The 15182-nt window shown below is 52.3% G+C and overlaps 1 protein-coding gene across 1 annotated transcript; it reads right to left on the bottom strand.

The window, feature by feature from the left end:
* Positions 1-2637: 2637 nt before the first annotated feature.
* Positions 2638-7359, bottom strand: SH2D7 (SH2 domain containing 7). Its single transcript, XM_058665273.1, is given in 6 exon segments — positions 2638-2766; positions 3234-3472; positions 3761-3930; positions 6443-6519; positions 7148-7183; positions 7185-7359. Coding segments are annotated over 6 exon segments (804 nt in total). The 5' UTR covers positions 7338-7359.
* Between the last annotated feature and the right edge of the window lie 7823 nt (positions 7360-15182).

The raw sequence follows: 15182 nt of genomic DNA, 5'->3' as shown, positions 1-15182 counted from the left end.
TGGGGACTCGGGTAGTAAAATGCTAGCATGTCCCCACACTTGCTCTCTGTGTGCCCTGTGTACCGGGAGACCTCCAGCTGCACCTGCAGCCTTGGGAAGCTGTGTGGCTCACTGACAGAGTGCTGCCAATCCCCATGGCACTGGGGCTAAGAAGGTAGACCAGGACAGCCAGTTAGGGAGCTGACAGTCCCCGCATGGGGCCTGTCCTGTGCTCAGACGGGGGTCATTGGTGGCAGGTCTGGGTTGGTTAGTGCCAGGGCCTCAGCATGCCTGAGAGATGGGACTGCTGCCCACTACCTCTGGCCAGGCCCCACTCTCTGTCCAGCTTTGGTGTTTTCCTTTGTGTGGGAGACACAGGGAAAGCAGGACACAGGATGCAGGGAGGCGCCCTTCAGCTTCAAGTCTTGATTTGTGTGTCTGAGCTGGTTCCTTAGTGGATGAGGCGGCAGGGACATCCTGCAGGTGAGCTGTGGGCACTGCTCAGCATTTGTGCTTCTTATCGGCCAAGAAGAACCTTCAGAGCTTGTGAGGCTACAGGAGGGAGGGTGTGCTGCTGGGCCTGGGGAGCCGTGGACCCAGAGGCCACGACCCTGGCTCAGAGAGCAGTGCGGGTTGCTGTTCCCGCAGACCTCCCAGGTGCCCAAGTGAGCCGCCTTCAGCTCTGTGGGTTTGGGTGAGGATTTGCCCTCCTTTGGCCAACAAGACACAGGAAATAAAGGCTGAGCCCTTCCTCTTATTTCTCAGGAATGTCTCTCCAACCTTCAGAGTTCTGTAGCTCAACTGGAAGTGGTGGTGCTTCAATGCCCCCATGACATGGGCTAAGGGTTGTGTCCAGGGTGACAGGGCAGCCGGCAGGGCTGAGCAGTCATGGAATGTGGCTTTCGAGGTGCTCAGTGTGAGCCCACAGGGAAGGGAAGGGACTGCCCAGCACCGTCGTCCCCAGGGACAGGCAGAGTGTGCTGAGAGTCCAAAGGGCCCTTCTGCTTTCCTCACCCCTAAGCATGTCCACTCTCCCTCCTTGTTTCCACTCCCAGGTCTGATCAGGAACTTGCAGCAGTGTTCACCTGCTGCCCTGTAGGTGGCCCTGTGGTCCCGTGAGCAGCTTCCTCCAGCCCTCTCAGAGCATCAGCCCATCCCACAGGTGGGGAGAGGAAGGCCTGGTGTCGGGTTGCCATGGCAGCATACCAGATGCCTGGTTTGATGGGAGGGTCGGGTAGATGCTGAGGAGGCATCTGCTGTCCATTTGAACCTCAGGGGCAGTGACACGTGAGGTCTCGCTATTCCAAACCCCAAGGTCAGGGAGTGGCCATGCCCCTTCTCCACCCCTAAGCCAGCAGCTGCTTCTCGCGCATCCCCTAGGGTCGTGCCTCATGGCCCAGGCCCCACTCCTGCGGGGTGCTGCCTAAGAGAGGGCAGCTGCACACACCTCGCCCCGTTGCCAGCTCACCTTATTTTTTTTTTTTAAAGATTTTATTGTTATTGGAAAGCCGGATATACAGAGAGGAGGAGAGACAGAGAGGAAGATCTTCCGTCCGATGATTCACTCCCCAAGTGAGCCGCAACGGGCTGGTGCGTGCCAATCCGATGCCGGGAACCTGGAACCTCTTCCGGGTCTCCCACGCGGGTGCAGGGTCCCAATGCATTGGGCCGCCCTCGACTGCTTTCCCAGGCCACAAGCAGGGAACTGGATGGGAAGTGGAGCTGCCGGGATTAGAACCGGTGCCCATATGGGATCCCAGGGCTTTCAAGGCGAGGACTTTTAGCCGCTAGGCCACGCCGCCGGGCCCGGCAGCTCACCTTCTTGCTCCATCTGGTCTCCCTGCTCTTGGGAGTTGGGATTTGCTTGTAGGTGTTGCCAGGCTCTGGAGTGACCCTTGGGATCATCTCATAGCCACAGTTCTTGGACCCCATCCGCTTGCTGCATGTGAGATCAGCTGTAGGATGTGGAGGCCTGGTGGACACCATCCAGTAGGCTAGCATCTGTTCACCCTCTGGGCTGGGTGTGCCCTTGGCCACCTTCGGGAGTCTCAGCCTTACCAAGGTGAACTTGTAGGTCTCTACAGGGCAGTTCTTGCACAAGGTGGAGCCTTGGAACCGGGGAATGGGAGGAGGAACCGCTGCCAGTAAGTGGGAGATGCCGCCACCACAGGGCCCTGATCCAAGGTCACCCCAGAGCCATCAGACAAATGTTGGTCCATGTTGGGGCATCTCCTTGGGAGCTTCCTGCCTGGGGAGCAGAGCTGGCTGCCAGTTGGCAGGGGCCCCTGTCTGTGGGGTGCCTCTGTGGCTGACCCTGGCTGCACCTGCTCTTTCTTCTTTTTTTTTTTTTTTTTTAAAGATTTTATTTTTTATTACAAAGTCAGATATACAGAGAAGAGGAGAGACAGAGGGGAAGATCTTCCATCCGATAATTCACTCCCCAAGTGAGCCGCAATGGGCCGGTACGCGCCGATCCGAAGCCGGGAACCAGGAACCTCTTCCGGGTCTCCCATGCGGGTGCAGGGTCCCAACGCTTTGGGCCGTCCTCGACTGCTTTCCCAGGCCACAAGCAGGGAGCTGGATGGGAAGTGGAGCTGCCAGGACTAGAACCGGCGCCCATATGGGATCCCGGGGCTCTCAAGGCGAGGACTTTAGCCGCTAAGCCACGCCGCCGGGCCCCTGCTCTTTCTTCTTTAGGCCCGTGTAGGTGATGTCACTGGGACCTCCCAGGATCCAAGCCAGGAGGGAGGTCCCCTTCTCAGGGACAGAGGGCATCGTGGTGGGGTCCTGGGGAGAAAGGGATGGAGGGTGTGGTGTGTCAGGTAACTGAACTCAGACAAGCTAGCCCCTATCTCAGCCTTTGTTTGCCTGATGCGTATGGGAAATTACACCCTGGCTGCTCTCACACTCTGAGTATAGCCTTGACCTTGGCATTCAAGGCCTCTGCCTCCCTCCCAAGCTCACCTTTGCCTTGCTTCTCCTCCCAGCTCCAGCGTGAGTCCCCTGAGACCACCCACTCACTGCTCTGCCACCTCCAGGATGGCCCACCCCAAGTCCACTCTGCACCCATGTATCCACTATCATGTGAATGCAGCTGTGTCCTAGGTCCTAGGTGTGTCGGGCATCTGGCCATGAATAAGAGCAACTCGTGGGAGCTCAGATTCTGATCCAGGGGAATGGGCGACACATTGCCCTGTCTCTCCTGGTGGTCTCTGCATTAATGTATCTTGTAGAAGTACCCACCGAGCACCCACCTCCCCGGTAGCCCAGGCTCCCCATCTCACCTCTTTGCTTTCCTCCTTGGAGAAGATCCAGGGACTCCTTTCCAGGCTCCTCTTTGAGAAAGTAAAGGAGGCTTGGGGCCCTGGAGAGGGACGGGGGCTGGCAGCCTTGTTTGGGACCATGGTGGAGGCCACCGTGGCAGGTGCAGTTTCCAGGCCCAAATGGGTCTGCTGGAGGCCCAGGGCAATGGCATCGTATAAATCATTGTCCTCTGCTTGGCGGGGGGCGGAATGTGGGGGAACACGCAGCAAGCACTGGTCATTTGTCCCCTTCTGGCCTCCAAACACCTGCTAGGCACCCCCCACACATACACACATAAGGCTCTGGCCCCAGGTAAGACAGAGACAACAGTCCCTCCTTATCAGAAAGGGCCCATAACACCACAATGAGTGCCCTCAGGTGCAAGAGGTTGGGAAAGCACAAGGAGGGAAGTGCCTGGATGATGGATACTACAGGTGCACTGTGCCCTTCCTCCCTCCCATGGGGAAGAGGGGGTTGCCTACCCGAGGGCAGGCAGCAGCTAGAGTCTCCCCAAAGGGCTCAAGCTGCACCTGCTGGTAGTGGCACCCGAGCTCGGCCAGGGTACTGTGGCTGCAGTTGTCCGCTGAAACAAGGTAGCGCCGGTTGTGGAGTTGGTTGATGATGAAATGCTGGGATTGGTCACTGCCCCTGCAACAAGTGCCTTTATTTAGTGGTCTGAGCTATGAGATGTGGTGGGAGCTCTGCACCTACAACAGCCCTGCCAGACCTGGGGCAGCCCCACCCCACTTGGCACCAGAGCGAGTTCTGCCCAGATGAAGCCTGCTCAGGTGCATGGAGCAGGGACTAGCACTCAAGCAGGTGCAACACACACCTTGCGTGTGAACTCTAAAAGGATACCTACAAACTCAGAGGTGCAAGTATGAAGAATGCAGTATTGAAAAAAAATTGTAATGAACAAGTCAGCAGATTGAAATAAGGATCAGATCCCAGCCTTTTACAGCTTGGATTCCCCTGGTCCCCACCCTGCTGAAACGAAGGATCTTAGTCCCACCTCCATCATGCCCCTACTTCATTTCCTGTTTTAGGGAAAGATATTTATTTTGTTTAAAAGGTAGCCAGATCTCTCCCTACAACAGCCAGGGCAGGGCTGGGCCACAGTCACAAGCCCAGATTCCATCTGCGTCTCCAGGAAGTAAAGACCCAGTCCTGTGCATGACCTCATGTGCCGCTTCACAAGTCCTCACCTGGCCACTCTGTCATTAAGGTCAGAGTCAAGAACTTTCCAGGGGCCAGCACTGTGGCCTAGTGGGCCTAAATGCCATCCCCTCCCCCCACTGCAACACCAGCATCCCTTTGGGTGCCAGTTGTAGTCCCAGTTGCTCCGCTTCTGATCCAATGCCGTGCTAATGTCCTGGGAAAGCAGTGAAAGGTGGCCCAAGTGCTTGGGCCCCTGCATCTGCATAGAAGATCCAGAAGAGGCTCTTGGCTCCTGATGTCAGCCTGGGCCAGCTCTGGCTGTTATGGCCATTTGGGGAATAAGCCAACAAATGGAAGACCTCTCTCTCTCTCTCTCTCTCTCTGTCACTCTGCCTTTCCAATAAATAAATAAATAAACAACTCACTCTTTAAAATAATCTTTGTTTCCCCCATGAGATCTAGGATGAATCTAGAATTCTGTGGGGTGAGTCAGTGGTTAGCTGTGTTCTATTGGGAAATCCAGTTACTCATGCACCAACCACTGGACGGAAGGGCCTTGCCCCACTTGCGCCCTGCCCCCAAACTGCAGGGGTGTCCCTGTTGTCCGTGGACAAACAGACTTGGAGGACTGATGGATGCTCTGTTCTTTTCCATTTATCTTTGACCACTTCTATCTCTTTTACAAGTGATCCCTCCAGCTAAGATGTCCTTTGGAGAAACAGAAAGCAACATGAGGCTGAAGGGGTTACCTGGAGACTGCTGAATTAGTGCTTCTTGAAGTCTGTCCATTGTGCCTGGTATATAGGGTAGAAATCATTGCTCTGATGATGACTACGATTTATTTAGCCGTTGTCATGACTCATGCATCATGCCATGTACTTTTAAATGTTTGCTTTCATCTACTAGAAAAGTAGAGTAACTAAGAGTGAGACAGACAGAAAAATAGAGATCCTCCCTCCACTGGTTCTCTCCCCAAGTGCTTGCAATAACCAGGGCTAGGCTAGGCTTAAGCCAGGAACCCTAGGACTCCATCCTGGTCTTCCATGTGGGTAGGAGGAGCCCAAGCACTATAGTTGTATTCTGCTGTCTCCTACGTGCATTAGCAGGAAGCTGATTAGAAAACAGAGAGCAGCCGGGACTTGAACCTGCACTCTGAAATGGGCATTCCAAGTAGTGGCTCGACCCACTGCAACACAAGGCTGGCCCATCATGTGCTATTAACTGGAGCATCGGACACTGAGTGATCTTATCAGGCAGGTGCTATAATTCTCTTGCTTTACAGGCAGGGAAGCAGAGGTGCAGAGAGGCCAAGTAACTCATGCAAGGTCAAGGTTTGTACTGGGGAAGCCCAAGTAGGGGACAAATGGGTGTCAGAATCTGAAGGGAACCATTTCCTTTCCTCTGTCTTCTGCATCCCAACCTGCACTCAGGACAGCCTCCTGGCCACCTAGTAGTGCCCTCCTCTTCCTCCCACTGCCCTCCCTCCTGCAGCCCCTGGTCCCCGCATCTCATCCCCAGCCCTGACTACAGCTCTGCCAGTCCTTCCTCCTGAGGGGCCCCTGGCCCACGTAGGTCACCCCCAGCACCTCGGCCATGCACAGCCTACCTCAGGTGGCCAAGGCTGTCCTGGAATGCCCCTCCCACCTCCCCAGCCAACCACAGGAAATTGACATCCTGCTGCACCTAATGATTTTGATGTGTGTGAAGACTGGAAATGCTTCCCCCCTGCCATCCCGAACCTCAACCACGAGCCTGGCAAAGGACAAGTTTTTCTGGTGCACTGGGCTCGAAGGGGTCATGGCTGGAAGAGTTTGCTCCTGCACCACCCAACCCTTCTGCAGGCTTGCAGTCTGCTCAGCACAGAATCACCACTGCTACAGTGCAGGGAGGGTCTGCTGAGCATGTTCCAGACCAGGCAGGGAGGGGAAGCAGAGAGCAGGTGCAGGAGACACTCTAAACTAATTTACAAGGCTGGGTTATAGAGCCTGAGCCCTCTTCTTACCTGTAGGATAAGATGTAGCCTGTGGCCTGCTCGCTGGGGCAGAAGAGGAAGCATCTGGGAGCTTTGTCTTTGAGTACCTGCTGTATGCCTGGACAGAGGATGACAGGCCATGAGCTGGGGTCTGAGCAGTGACACAGCTGGCCTTCGCTGGTGCCCCGCCCTCCACCCCCGGCCACACCCCAGGATCCCTGCAGGGCTCGAGGCTCCAGGCCCTTTTATGGGAGAACTCATTCTTCAGAACGTGCATTGGGACTGGGGTCTGTGCAGGTAAAATTGGAAACTTCAAGACTCAGCTGAGGCTGGCTCAGGATCCTGAAGCTGCAAGTACCCTTCATTGCCGTCTGTGACAATCACTCCCTTTTGGGACTTTCCTCCCAACCTTATCGCTCCGTGTCCCAATTTAGGCTGTTTCAAAAGATAAGGTCCCCACGTTAATCATCAGATTGCACAGAGTAGATCTGAATAATCCAATCCTGCTCCTGTCCAGCTCTCCTGTTCTTCTCACACCTAGTTGCCCAAACACCCCACACCTGTGCTCAGAGAGGAGACCAATGCCATGCTTTCTGCCTCCAGAAGCCAGCAGTCTGGGTCCCCCAACCCACTTTGCTGCAGCTTCCCAAGGCCGCTTCCCAGCCCAGAGAGATAGCAGCAGCCAGCTCAGCCCAGGTTAGGGGTGGACCACAGCCTCGATCTACCACCCAGGACCCGACCGCCTTACTTGCGGGAGATGAAGCCATAGAAGCCACAATGGCAAGGCTCCGTTCTGCAGGATGACGGGAGCCTGTGTTTCCATGACCCACTTCAAGGCCAGCTCTTGCAGTTCAGCCAGGCCCTGGCTGTCCCCCAGTCCCTCAGGCTCCATTGACGGGCTAGGCTGTTGCAAATTGCCCTCCATACCCAGTGAGGTGAGCCCTGATGTGGGAGCAGAGCTCAGGAGCCACACACGTGTGGGCTCCAGCTCATTTGCCTGGGTACACGCCCTCGCCAACCACCTGCCGGCGACACAGGAGCCCTCATGTCCCCTCCTAGACTCTCAGGGCAGCAACCCTAGGTAGCTGGGGACATTGCCAGGGTGCTGGTACGCAGGCCAGCAGATGAGCTGCCAAGCCGGGTTTGGCTTCTGCCCCCACTCCTTCCAGGAGTCTCCTGTCTTTGTCATAGCTGAGGCCTGGCCCTGGCTGGAGTCCACAGCACCGCCTCTGCTTGCCAACAGGGTATCGGCATTCTGAGTGGCCTTCCTTCATGCAAGGTTACTTTGCTTTAGTGGAGAGATTCTGCTGATTCATTGCTTGCCCACAAAAGATTTATTGAATGCCTAGTATATGTCATGCGAATCTGAACCCTGTGGGGAAAAGAAAGGCAGGGGACAAAAGAGCAGGGTGTCCTCCTGACACACACAAGAGGACTTCTAAAAGTTCATGGAGGGGTGGGCATTGTGGCAGAGTGGGTTACACTGCCGTGTGGGATGTCCGCATCCCATATCAGAATGCCTGGGATGGAGTTCCACCTCTGCTTCTGATCCAGCTCCCTGCTGCTGCACACCCTGGGAGGCAGCAAGCGATGACTCAAATACTTGGGTCTCTGCTACCCACATGGGAGACCCAGATGGAGTTTGTGGCTCCTGCTTTTTGCTTGGTTCAAATATGGCTGTTGGGGGCATTTGAAAAGTGAACCAGAGGGTAGAAGATCCAATTTTCTCTCTCTGTCTCTCTCTGTTTCTGTCATAACCTTTTCAAAGGACCTTCTTATTGTAAAATGTGCTTTTATGAAGTTCATGGAAAATGGAATTAAAATATATTTATTTTGATGCGAAAAATCTTAAAATGTGTTGTCATAGTTGGCACTGTGGTACGGTGGGTTAAGGCACCATCTGCTGCTACGCTAAGTAAGTACCAGTTTGGATTCTGACTGCTCACTTCCAATTCACCTCCCTGCTAACGTGCCTGGGAGAGCAGCAGAAGATGGCATGAGCATCCAGGTCTCTGAGCCCAAGTGGGAGACCCAAAAGAAGACCTGGTTCCTGGCTCTATTGTGACTGTCACTGGAGTGAACCAACAGGTGGAAAACCTCTCCCTCTATCTTTCCTCTGTGTGTGTGTCTTTCTCTGTATGTAACTCTGCCTTTCAAATAAATACATAAAATCTTCAAAAATGTTTTATTTGAGAGACAGAGAAAGGGACACAGAGAGTGAGCACTCATGTCACCAATTCCCTCTTCAAATGCTGAAGCCAGGAGCCAGGAACTTAATCCAGTTCACCCACCTGGGTGGCACAGGCCCATCTTAGAAAAAAAGTGAGGCTGGTACAACAGAATATGTTTAGGTTCAAACGCCATGTTTTTAAAAATATTTATTTATTTTTATTTGAAAGGCAGATTTACAGAGAGAAGGAGAGACAAAGAGAGAGAGGTCTTCCATCTGCTGGTTCACTCCCCAAATGGCCACAAAGGCCAGAGCTGAGCCGATCCAAAACCAGGAGCCAGGATCTTCTCCCATGCAGGCACGGCCTCTCAAGACTTTGGACTATCCTCCACTGTCTTCCCAGGTCATGAGCAGAGAGCTGGATCATAAATGGAGCATCTGAACATTAACCAGTGCCCATATGGGATGTTGGCACCATGGGGTGGAGGGTTAGCCACAGCATCAGCTCCGAAATTTCAGCTTTTTAGTTATGCGGTATTAATCAAACACTCCAGCTCTTCTGGCCTCACTGTTTTTATTCTTGAAATAGAGATAATAATACACAAACCTGCTGTCCAGAAGACTAAACAGGAGTTGGTTTGGTTTTTAGAAGAGTTTGGGAAAACATAAGCAAGTAAGATTCACTATTCCTGGTGATGGTGGTGAGGAAGAGAAGGACTCAGAATTATCTGCCCCTGTTGGTTGCTGTCCCTGTCACTATGGCGACCTCACCACTGATCATCACACATTGCAGGAATGCTTAGAGGTCAGGCCTCAGGCAGACCTGTCTGCTCCACCTGTACAGCTCATTCCTCACCTCCCAGCCACCATCCCACGTGCACAGGGTGAAAGCCTGCAGGGGACAACACCCAGGGGGCACACAGGGAATGCCGTGTGAGGGGCTGCTCCCGGGAGTGCCACCAGGACCAGCAGGTCATTTCCAACCAACATGGTAGAGGTACCCGGAGCAACCGCTGAGCCCTGCACCTGCTGAGAGATCTCCTCGAAGCAGGCTTCAGCCAGAAGCAGCCAGGGACTCAGAGCAGGGATCTGTAGCCTGAGTCAGCGAGGACGGCAATTCTCTAGAATGGGGAAGGAAAGAGATGACATCGTTTTTTTTCTCAAACCTCTCCCTGAAATCCAGCACTTCCTGCCATGGAACACTGGCAATGCACCCCTCAGTGCTGCAAGCACCGGTCACTGGCAGGAATCACGGGTATTTTCCCATCACACCACAGCTGTGTGTTGCCAATCACTGCCTCGGAATTACAGTAATTGGGACCAGTGCTGTTTCTTATTAATTCACATGTCAATAAATAAATACAGATGCAGGCATCTCATATGGGAGTGCTGGTCTGAACCCTGCTGTTTTGCTTCTAACTCAGCTTCCTGTGCCTAGGACACAGCAAAAGATGGCTCACGCACTTGGGCCCCTACATCCATGAGGGAGACCTGGAGGAAGCGCCTTGCTCCTGGCTTCAGCCTGCTTTAATCTGGGCCATTGCAACTATTCGGGAAGTGTACCAATGGATAAAGATATCTCTCTCTCTCTCCCCCCCCTCACTCTGTAACTCTGACTTTCAAAATAAATAAAATAATGTATTAAAAAACAAAGAAGAGGGCCCGGCGGCGTGGCCTAGCAGCTAAAGTCCTTGCCTTGAATGCCCCGGGATCCCATATGGGCGCCGGTTCTAATCCTGGCAGCTCCACTTCCCATCCAGCTCCCTGCTTGTGGCCTGGGAAAGCAGTTGAGGACGGTCCAATGCATTGGGACACTGCACCCGCGTGGGAGACCCGGAAGAGGTTCCGGGTTCCCGGCTTCGGATCGGCGCGCATCGGCCCGTTGCGGCTCACTTGGGGAGTGAATCATCGGACGGAAGATCTTCCTCTCTGTCTCTCCTCTGTGTATATCTGGCTGTAATAAAATGAATAAATCTTTAAAAAAAAAAAAAGGATCCTGTCTCTAAAAAAACAACAACAAAAAAAGAAGACAAAGAAGAAAAGAAAACACAGGAGCCGATGCAGAGGTATAACAAGCTAATCCTCTGTCTGTGGCACCAGCATTCCATATACGCACTGGTTGGTACCCCTCCTGCCCCACTTCCCATCCAGCTCCCTGCTCATGGCCTGAGAAGGCAGCAGAGGATGGCCCAAGTCCTTGGGCTCCTGCACCCACAAGGGAGACCCAGAGGAAGTTCCTGACTTCCAGCTTCAGCTCAGCTCAGCTCAGCTCCAGCCACTGTGGTCACTTAGAGAGTAAACCAGCAGATGGAAGATCTCTCTTTGTGACTTTTCTTCTCTCTGTGTATCTGCCTTTGAAGTTAATATATATATATATCTTAAAGAAAGGAAATAGTACTACTACATAGCAAACATTGGGATAAATCTTGTCTCCATTTAAGTTATTTCCACTGTGCATGTCTGTGTTTTATTTTGTATATCAAAGACCATCTGCTCTGAGAAGCCCATGGAGGATCCAGAAGTGTGGAGGCTGAACGACTCCCTGTCGTTTGCTTAAGAAGACAAAGGCCTTGTGAGCAACAACCACGGGACCAGGCAAATGAGGAGCAGTCCACTTTTATGCCCAGTGGTAGTGTGTGGCTGGGGGAGGGGATTGGAGGAAGAGGAGGCCAGGCCCAGGGAAGGGGCTCCGGTGAGCTCTGTGGAGGACTGGGCAGTCTCTGTGATCCATGGTCAATTTCATGGGTGCTGTGTCATGGGCACAGAGAGGACACAGAGAACAGCCCTGCTCTCCTCCACCATGGTGCCCTGGAGGAGGCCAGGAGGGAGACTGTGGGTCTGGCTCTGACAGCGAGACAAAGTGGCTTAGTACTGCCAGCTGCTGCATCTGCTGGCTCTGGGTTAGCCCCACCCGCATGGGGCTGGTGAGTCAGTGCAGCCCAGTGGCTAGGCCTGTGGCCCACATGCACCTGTACCAGATGATGCCTATGAGCACAGCCACTGTGAGTCATGCCCCAGCTGCAAGCCACCACCCCCCAAAGCTGGGAAATCCCCAGAATATGAAGTCCTGGTTTCTTCCCTCTCAGAATCTTGTTTTTTCCAAGCCTTTAGTTATGCTGTCTGCAGGCATGAATTTGTTCCATACTCCCGGGGAGTAGAGAATGATGACTATGCTACTTTCTTCTCAATTCTTCATGCTACCCTGTGTCTAGAAATGTGTCTGGCACAGGGAAGCATTCAGTAGGTATATTCCAAATTATTACTCCCATAGAAGATACAGCTATGTGGTTTTTTTCTTTTTTAAGATTTACTTATTATTATTATTATTTTTAATTGGAAAGTCAGGTTTACAGAGAGAAGGAGAAAGAGAGAGAGATCTTTCATCTACTGGTTCATTCCCCAAGTAGCCGCAAGGGCCAGAACTTAACTGATCCAAAGCCAGGACCCAGGAGCTTCTCCTGGGTCTTCAACACAGGTGCAGGGTCCCAAGACTTTGGGCCATCCTCCACTGCTTTCCCACGTCACAAACAGTGAGCTGGATAGGAAGTAGAGCAGCTGGAATACGAACCAGTGCCCATATGGGATTCCTGCACGTGCAAGGTGAGGACTTCAGCCATTAGGCTACTGCACCAGGCCCAGCTACATGATTTTAAAATGCAGGACAGTAATCGTGACACATTGGGTTAAGCAGCTAGCTATTTGCGATGTGGGAAATTCCATATGGGCTTGTTGGTTTGAGTTTCAGTTACTTTAATTCTGATCCAGCTCCCTGCTGATATATCTAGGAAAGCAGCAGATGATGGCCCAAGGGCTTGGGCCCCTGCACCCATGTGGGAGACTCTGATGAAGTTCCAGTCTCCTAGCTCCTGGTGGTTCTTGACTTCAGCCTGGCCTTGCCCTAGCCATTGTGGCCACTTGGGGAGTGAACCAGTGGTTAAAGGATCTCTTGTAATGCTTCCTTTCAAATAAATGAGAGGGGACAAACAGAGATAGAGATCTTCGATCTTCTGATTCACTCTAGAAATGGCCGCCATGGCTGGAGCTGGGCCAGTCTGAAGCCAGGAGCCAGGCATTTCACCCTAGTCTCCCATGTGACTGGCAGGAACCCAAGGACTTGGGCCATCTTCCACTGCTTTCCCAGGTGCATTAGGTGGTTTGAACTTCAGTTACTTTAATTCTGGGAGCTGGATCAGAAGTAGAACAGTTGGGGCCCGAATAGGCCCCCAAATAGGATACTGGTGCTGCAGGTGGTGGCTTTAGCTGTTATGCCACCACATGGACCCCACGCCTTCTCAGCCTCCAGTCACGGCTGCTGAAGGGTCTGGGGGCGAGGTGTGGGGTATAGCAGCACCTAGGCCAGGCTCTGCACAAGATAGTTGTGCTGTACTCACAGGACAGTAAGTAGAGTCCGGTAACTTCCCAGGGACCAAGATAATGGGGGAACAAAAATGAGAACAGGATTACTTGGCTCCAGAATCCAAAAGGAATCACAGTTACCATCTAGATAAATATCCGTAAGCCTAACATGGCACCGGCCTCATCTGGGTGTAGAAGCCTTTCATCACATCTAAATGAGAGCTGCAAGGCAGACGCTCCTTCCTCCCAGAGATCGCTGTGTGTGTGCAAAGATGGTCAAGGGTGTGAGCTCCTCCAAGCCAAGTTATGGAACAAGATGAGGAAAAAAAAAAATGTCCAAAGGCTTAAAGCTCTGTGTCTGTGTGTATGTATGTCCCTATGTGTAAGTCACATAAAATGTTCCCATGCCACTTTTATATTATATAGCTATAAATGCTATATGCACACATCTATCCATCTATCCATCATATACATACACACTCTGTACTCGTGGATTCTACGGTCACAGATTCAATAAACCGCAGATCAAAAATATTCAGGAAAAATTTAGTAAATAAAATGGCTGATGCTGTGGCATAGTGAGATAAGCCAAGCCACTATCCATAGCAACAGCATCTCAAATGGGCACTGGTTCAAGTGCTCACTGCTCCACTTCTGATCCTGCCCCTGGGAAAGCAGCAGAAGACAGCCCTATGCCCGGGTCCCTGCTATCCATGTTGGAGACACAGATGAAATTACTGGCTCCTGGCTTTAAGCCAAGTCCAGCTCTGGCTGTTGTAGCCATCTGGGGAGTGAACCAATGAATGGAAAATCTTTCACTCTCCTTGTCTCCTATGTCTTTCAGATAAATAAATAAATCATTTTAAAAAGATTTTTAATTAATTTTTATTGCAAAGTCAAATATATATAGAGAGAGGAGGAGAGAGAGAGAGAGGAAGATCCTCCATCCGATGATTCACTCCCCAAGTGACCAGAATGGCTGGAGTTGTGCCAAACTAAAGCCAGGAGCCTCTTCCAGATCTCCCATTCAGGTGCAGGGTCCCAAAGCTTTGAGCCGTCCTTAACTGCCTTCCCAGACCACAAGCAGGGAGCTGGATGGGAATTGGGGCTGCCAGGATTAGCACTGACGCCCACATGGGATCCAGCGCGTCCAAGATGAGGACTTTAGCTGCTAGGCCTCCATGCAGGGCCCAAATAAACAATCCTAAGAACAATTCTTTATCGCTAAAAACAGAAAAGAAAAATCTGTATCACTGGGGCAGGTGTTGTGGAGCAGACTAAGCTGCCGTTTTCAGTACTTGAATCCCCTATGCGAGTGCCCAGCTACTCCATACTTCTGATCCAGCTTCCTGCTAATGCACCCGGAAGGCAGAGAATGATGCTCTACTGCTTGGGCCCCAGGCAGCCACATGGTAGACCTAGATGGAGTTCCTGGCTCCTGGCTTCAGTCTTGCCCAGCCCCAGCTGCTGCAACCAGTTGGGGGATGAACCAGCAGATGGAAGATCTTTCTCCTCCTTTCTCGCTCTGTTGCTCTGACTTTCAAGTAAATATGTAAATCATGGAAACAAACAAACAAGCCATTGCTGGGCCTGGTACAGTGGCCTAGTGGCTAAAGTTCTCGCCTTGAATGCACTGGGATCCCATATGGGCGCTGGTTCGTATCCTAGCGGCCCCGCTTCCCATCCAGCTCCCTGCTTGCGGCATGGGAAAGCAGTGGAGGATGGTCCAAGGCCTTGGGACCCTGCACCCATGTGGGAGACCTGGAAGAGGCTCCTGGTTTTGGACTGGTGCAACTCTAGTCGTTGTGGTCACTTGGGGAGTGACTCATTGGAGGGGAGATCTTCCTCTCTGTATCTCCTCCTCTCTCTATATATGTGACTTTACAATAAAAATAAATAAATCTTTTTTTTTTTTTTTTTTAAATAAGCCATTGCTAACCATAAAGCAGCGCTGACTCTGACTACCTGGTGGGCATGGCAGACACGGCACCTGTCAGTTTTCACAGCAAGAACAAAACACAAACAAACTTATCAATGGAAAACCCAGCCTCTGCAGCTGCTGGTTCTGAGATTCCCCCATCAAGACGAACGTCTACAGAACCACGAGCCATCTTCTGATAATGGTGCACAAGGCACAAACATCTGGGGCTGGGGATTTTGCCTTGGGAATCCTTTCCCTACAGCCTTGTGGAGTTCATAAGGCCACCAGGGGGTGCCGCTGGGTACCCAGGTGCACCTGTCGGT

The sequence above is a fragment of the Ochotona princeps genome, chromosome 6, assembly GCF_030435755.1.
Source record: "Ochotona princeps isolate mOchPri1 chromosome 6, mOchPri1.hap1, whole genome shotgun sequence".
Classification (NCBI taxonomy): domain Eukaryota; kingdom Metazoa; phylum Chordata; class Mammalia; order Lagomorpha; family Ochotonidae; genus Ochotona; species Ochotona princeps.
This window is presented reverse-complemented; position numbering and strand designations above follow the sequence as displayed.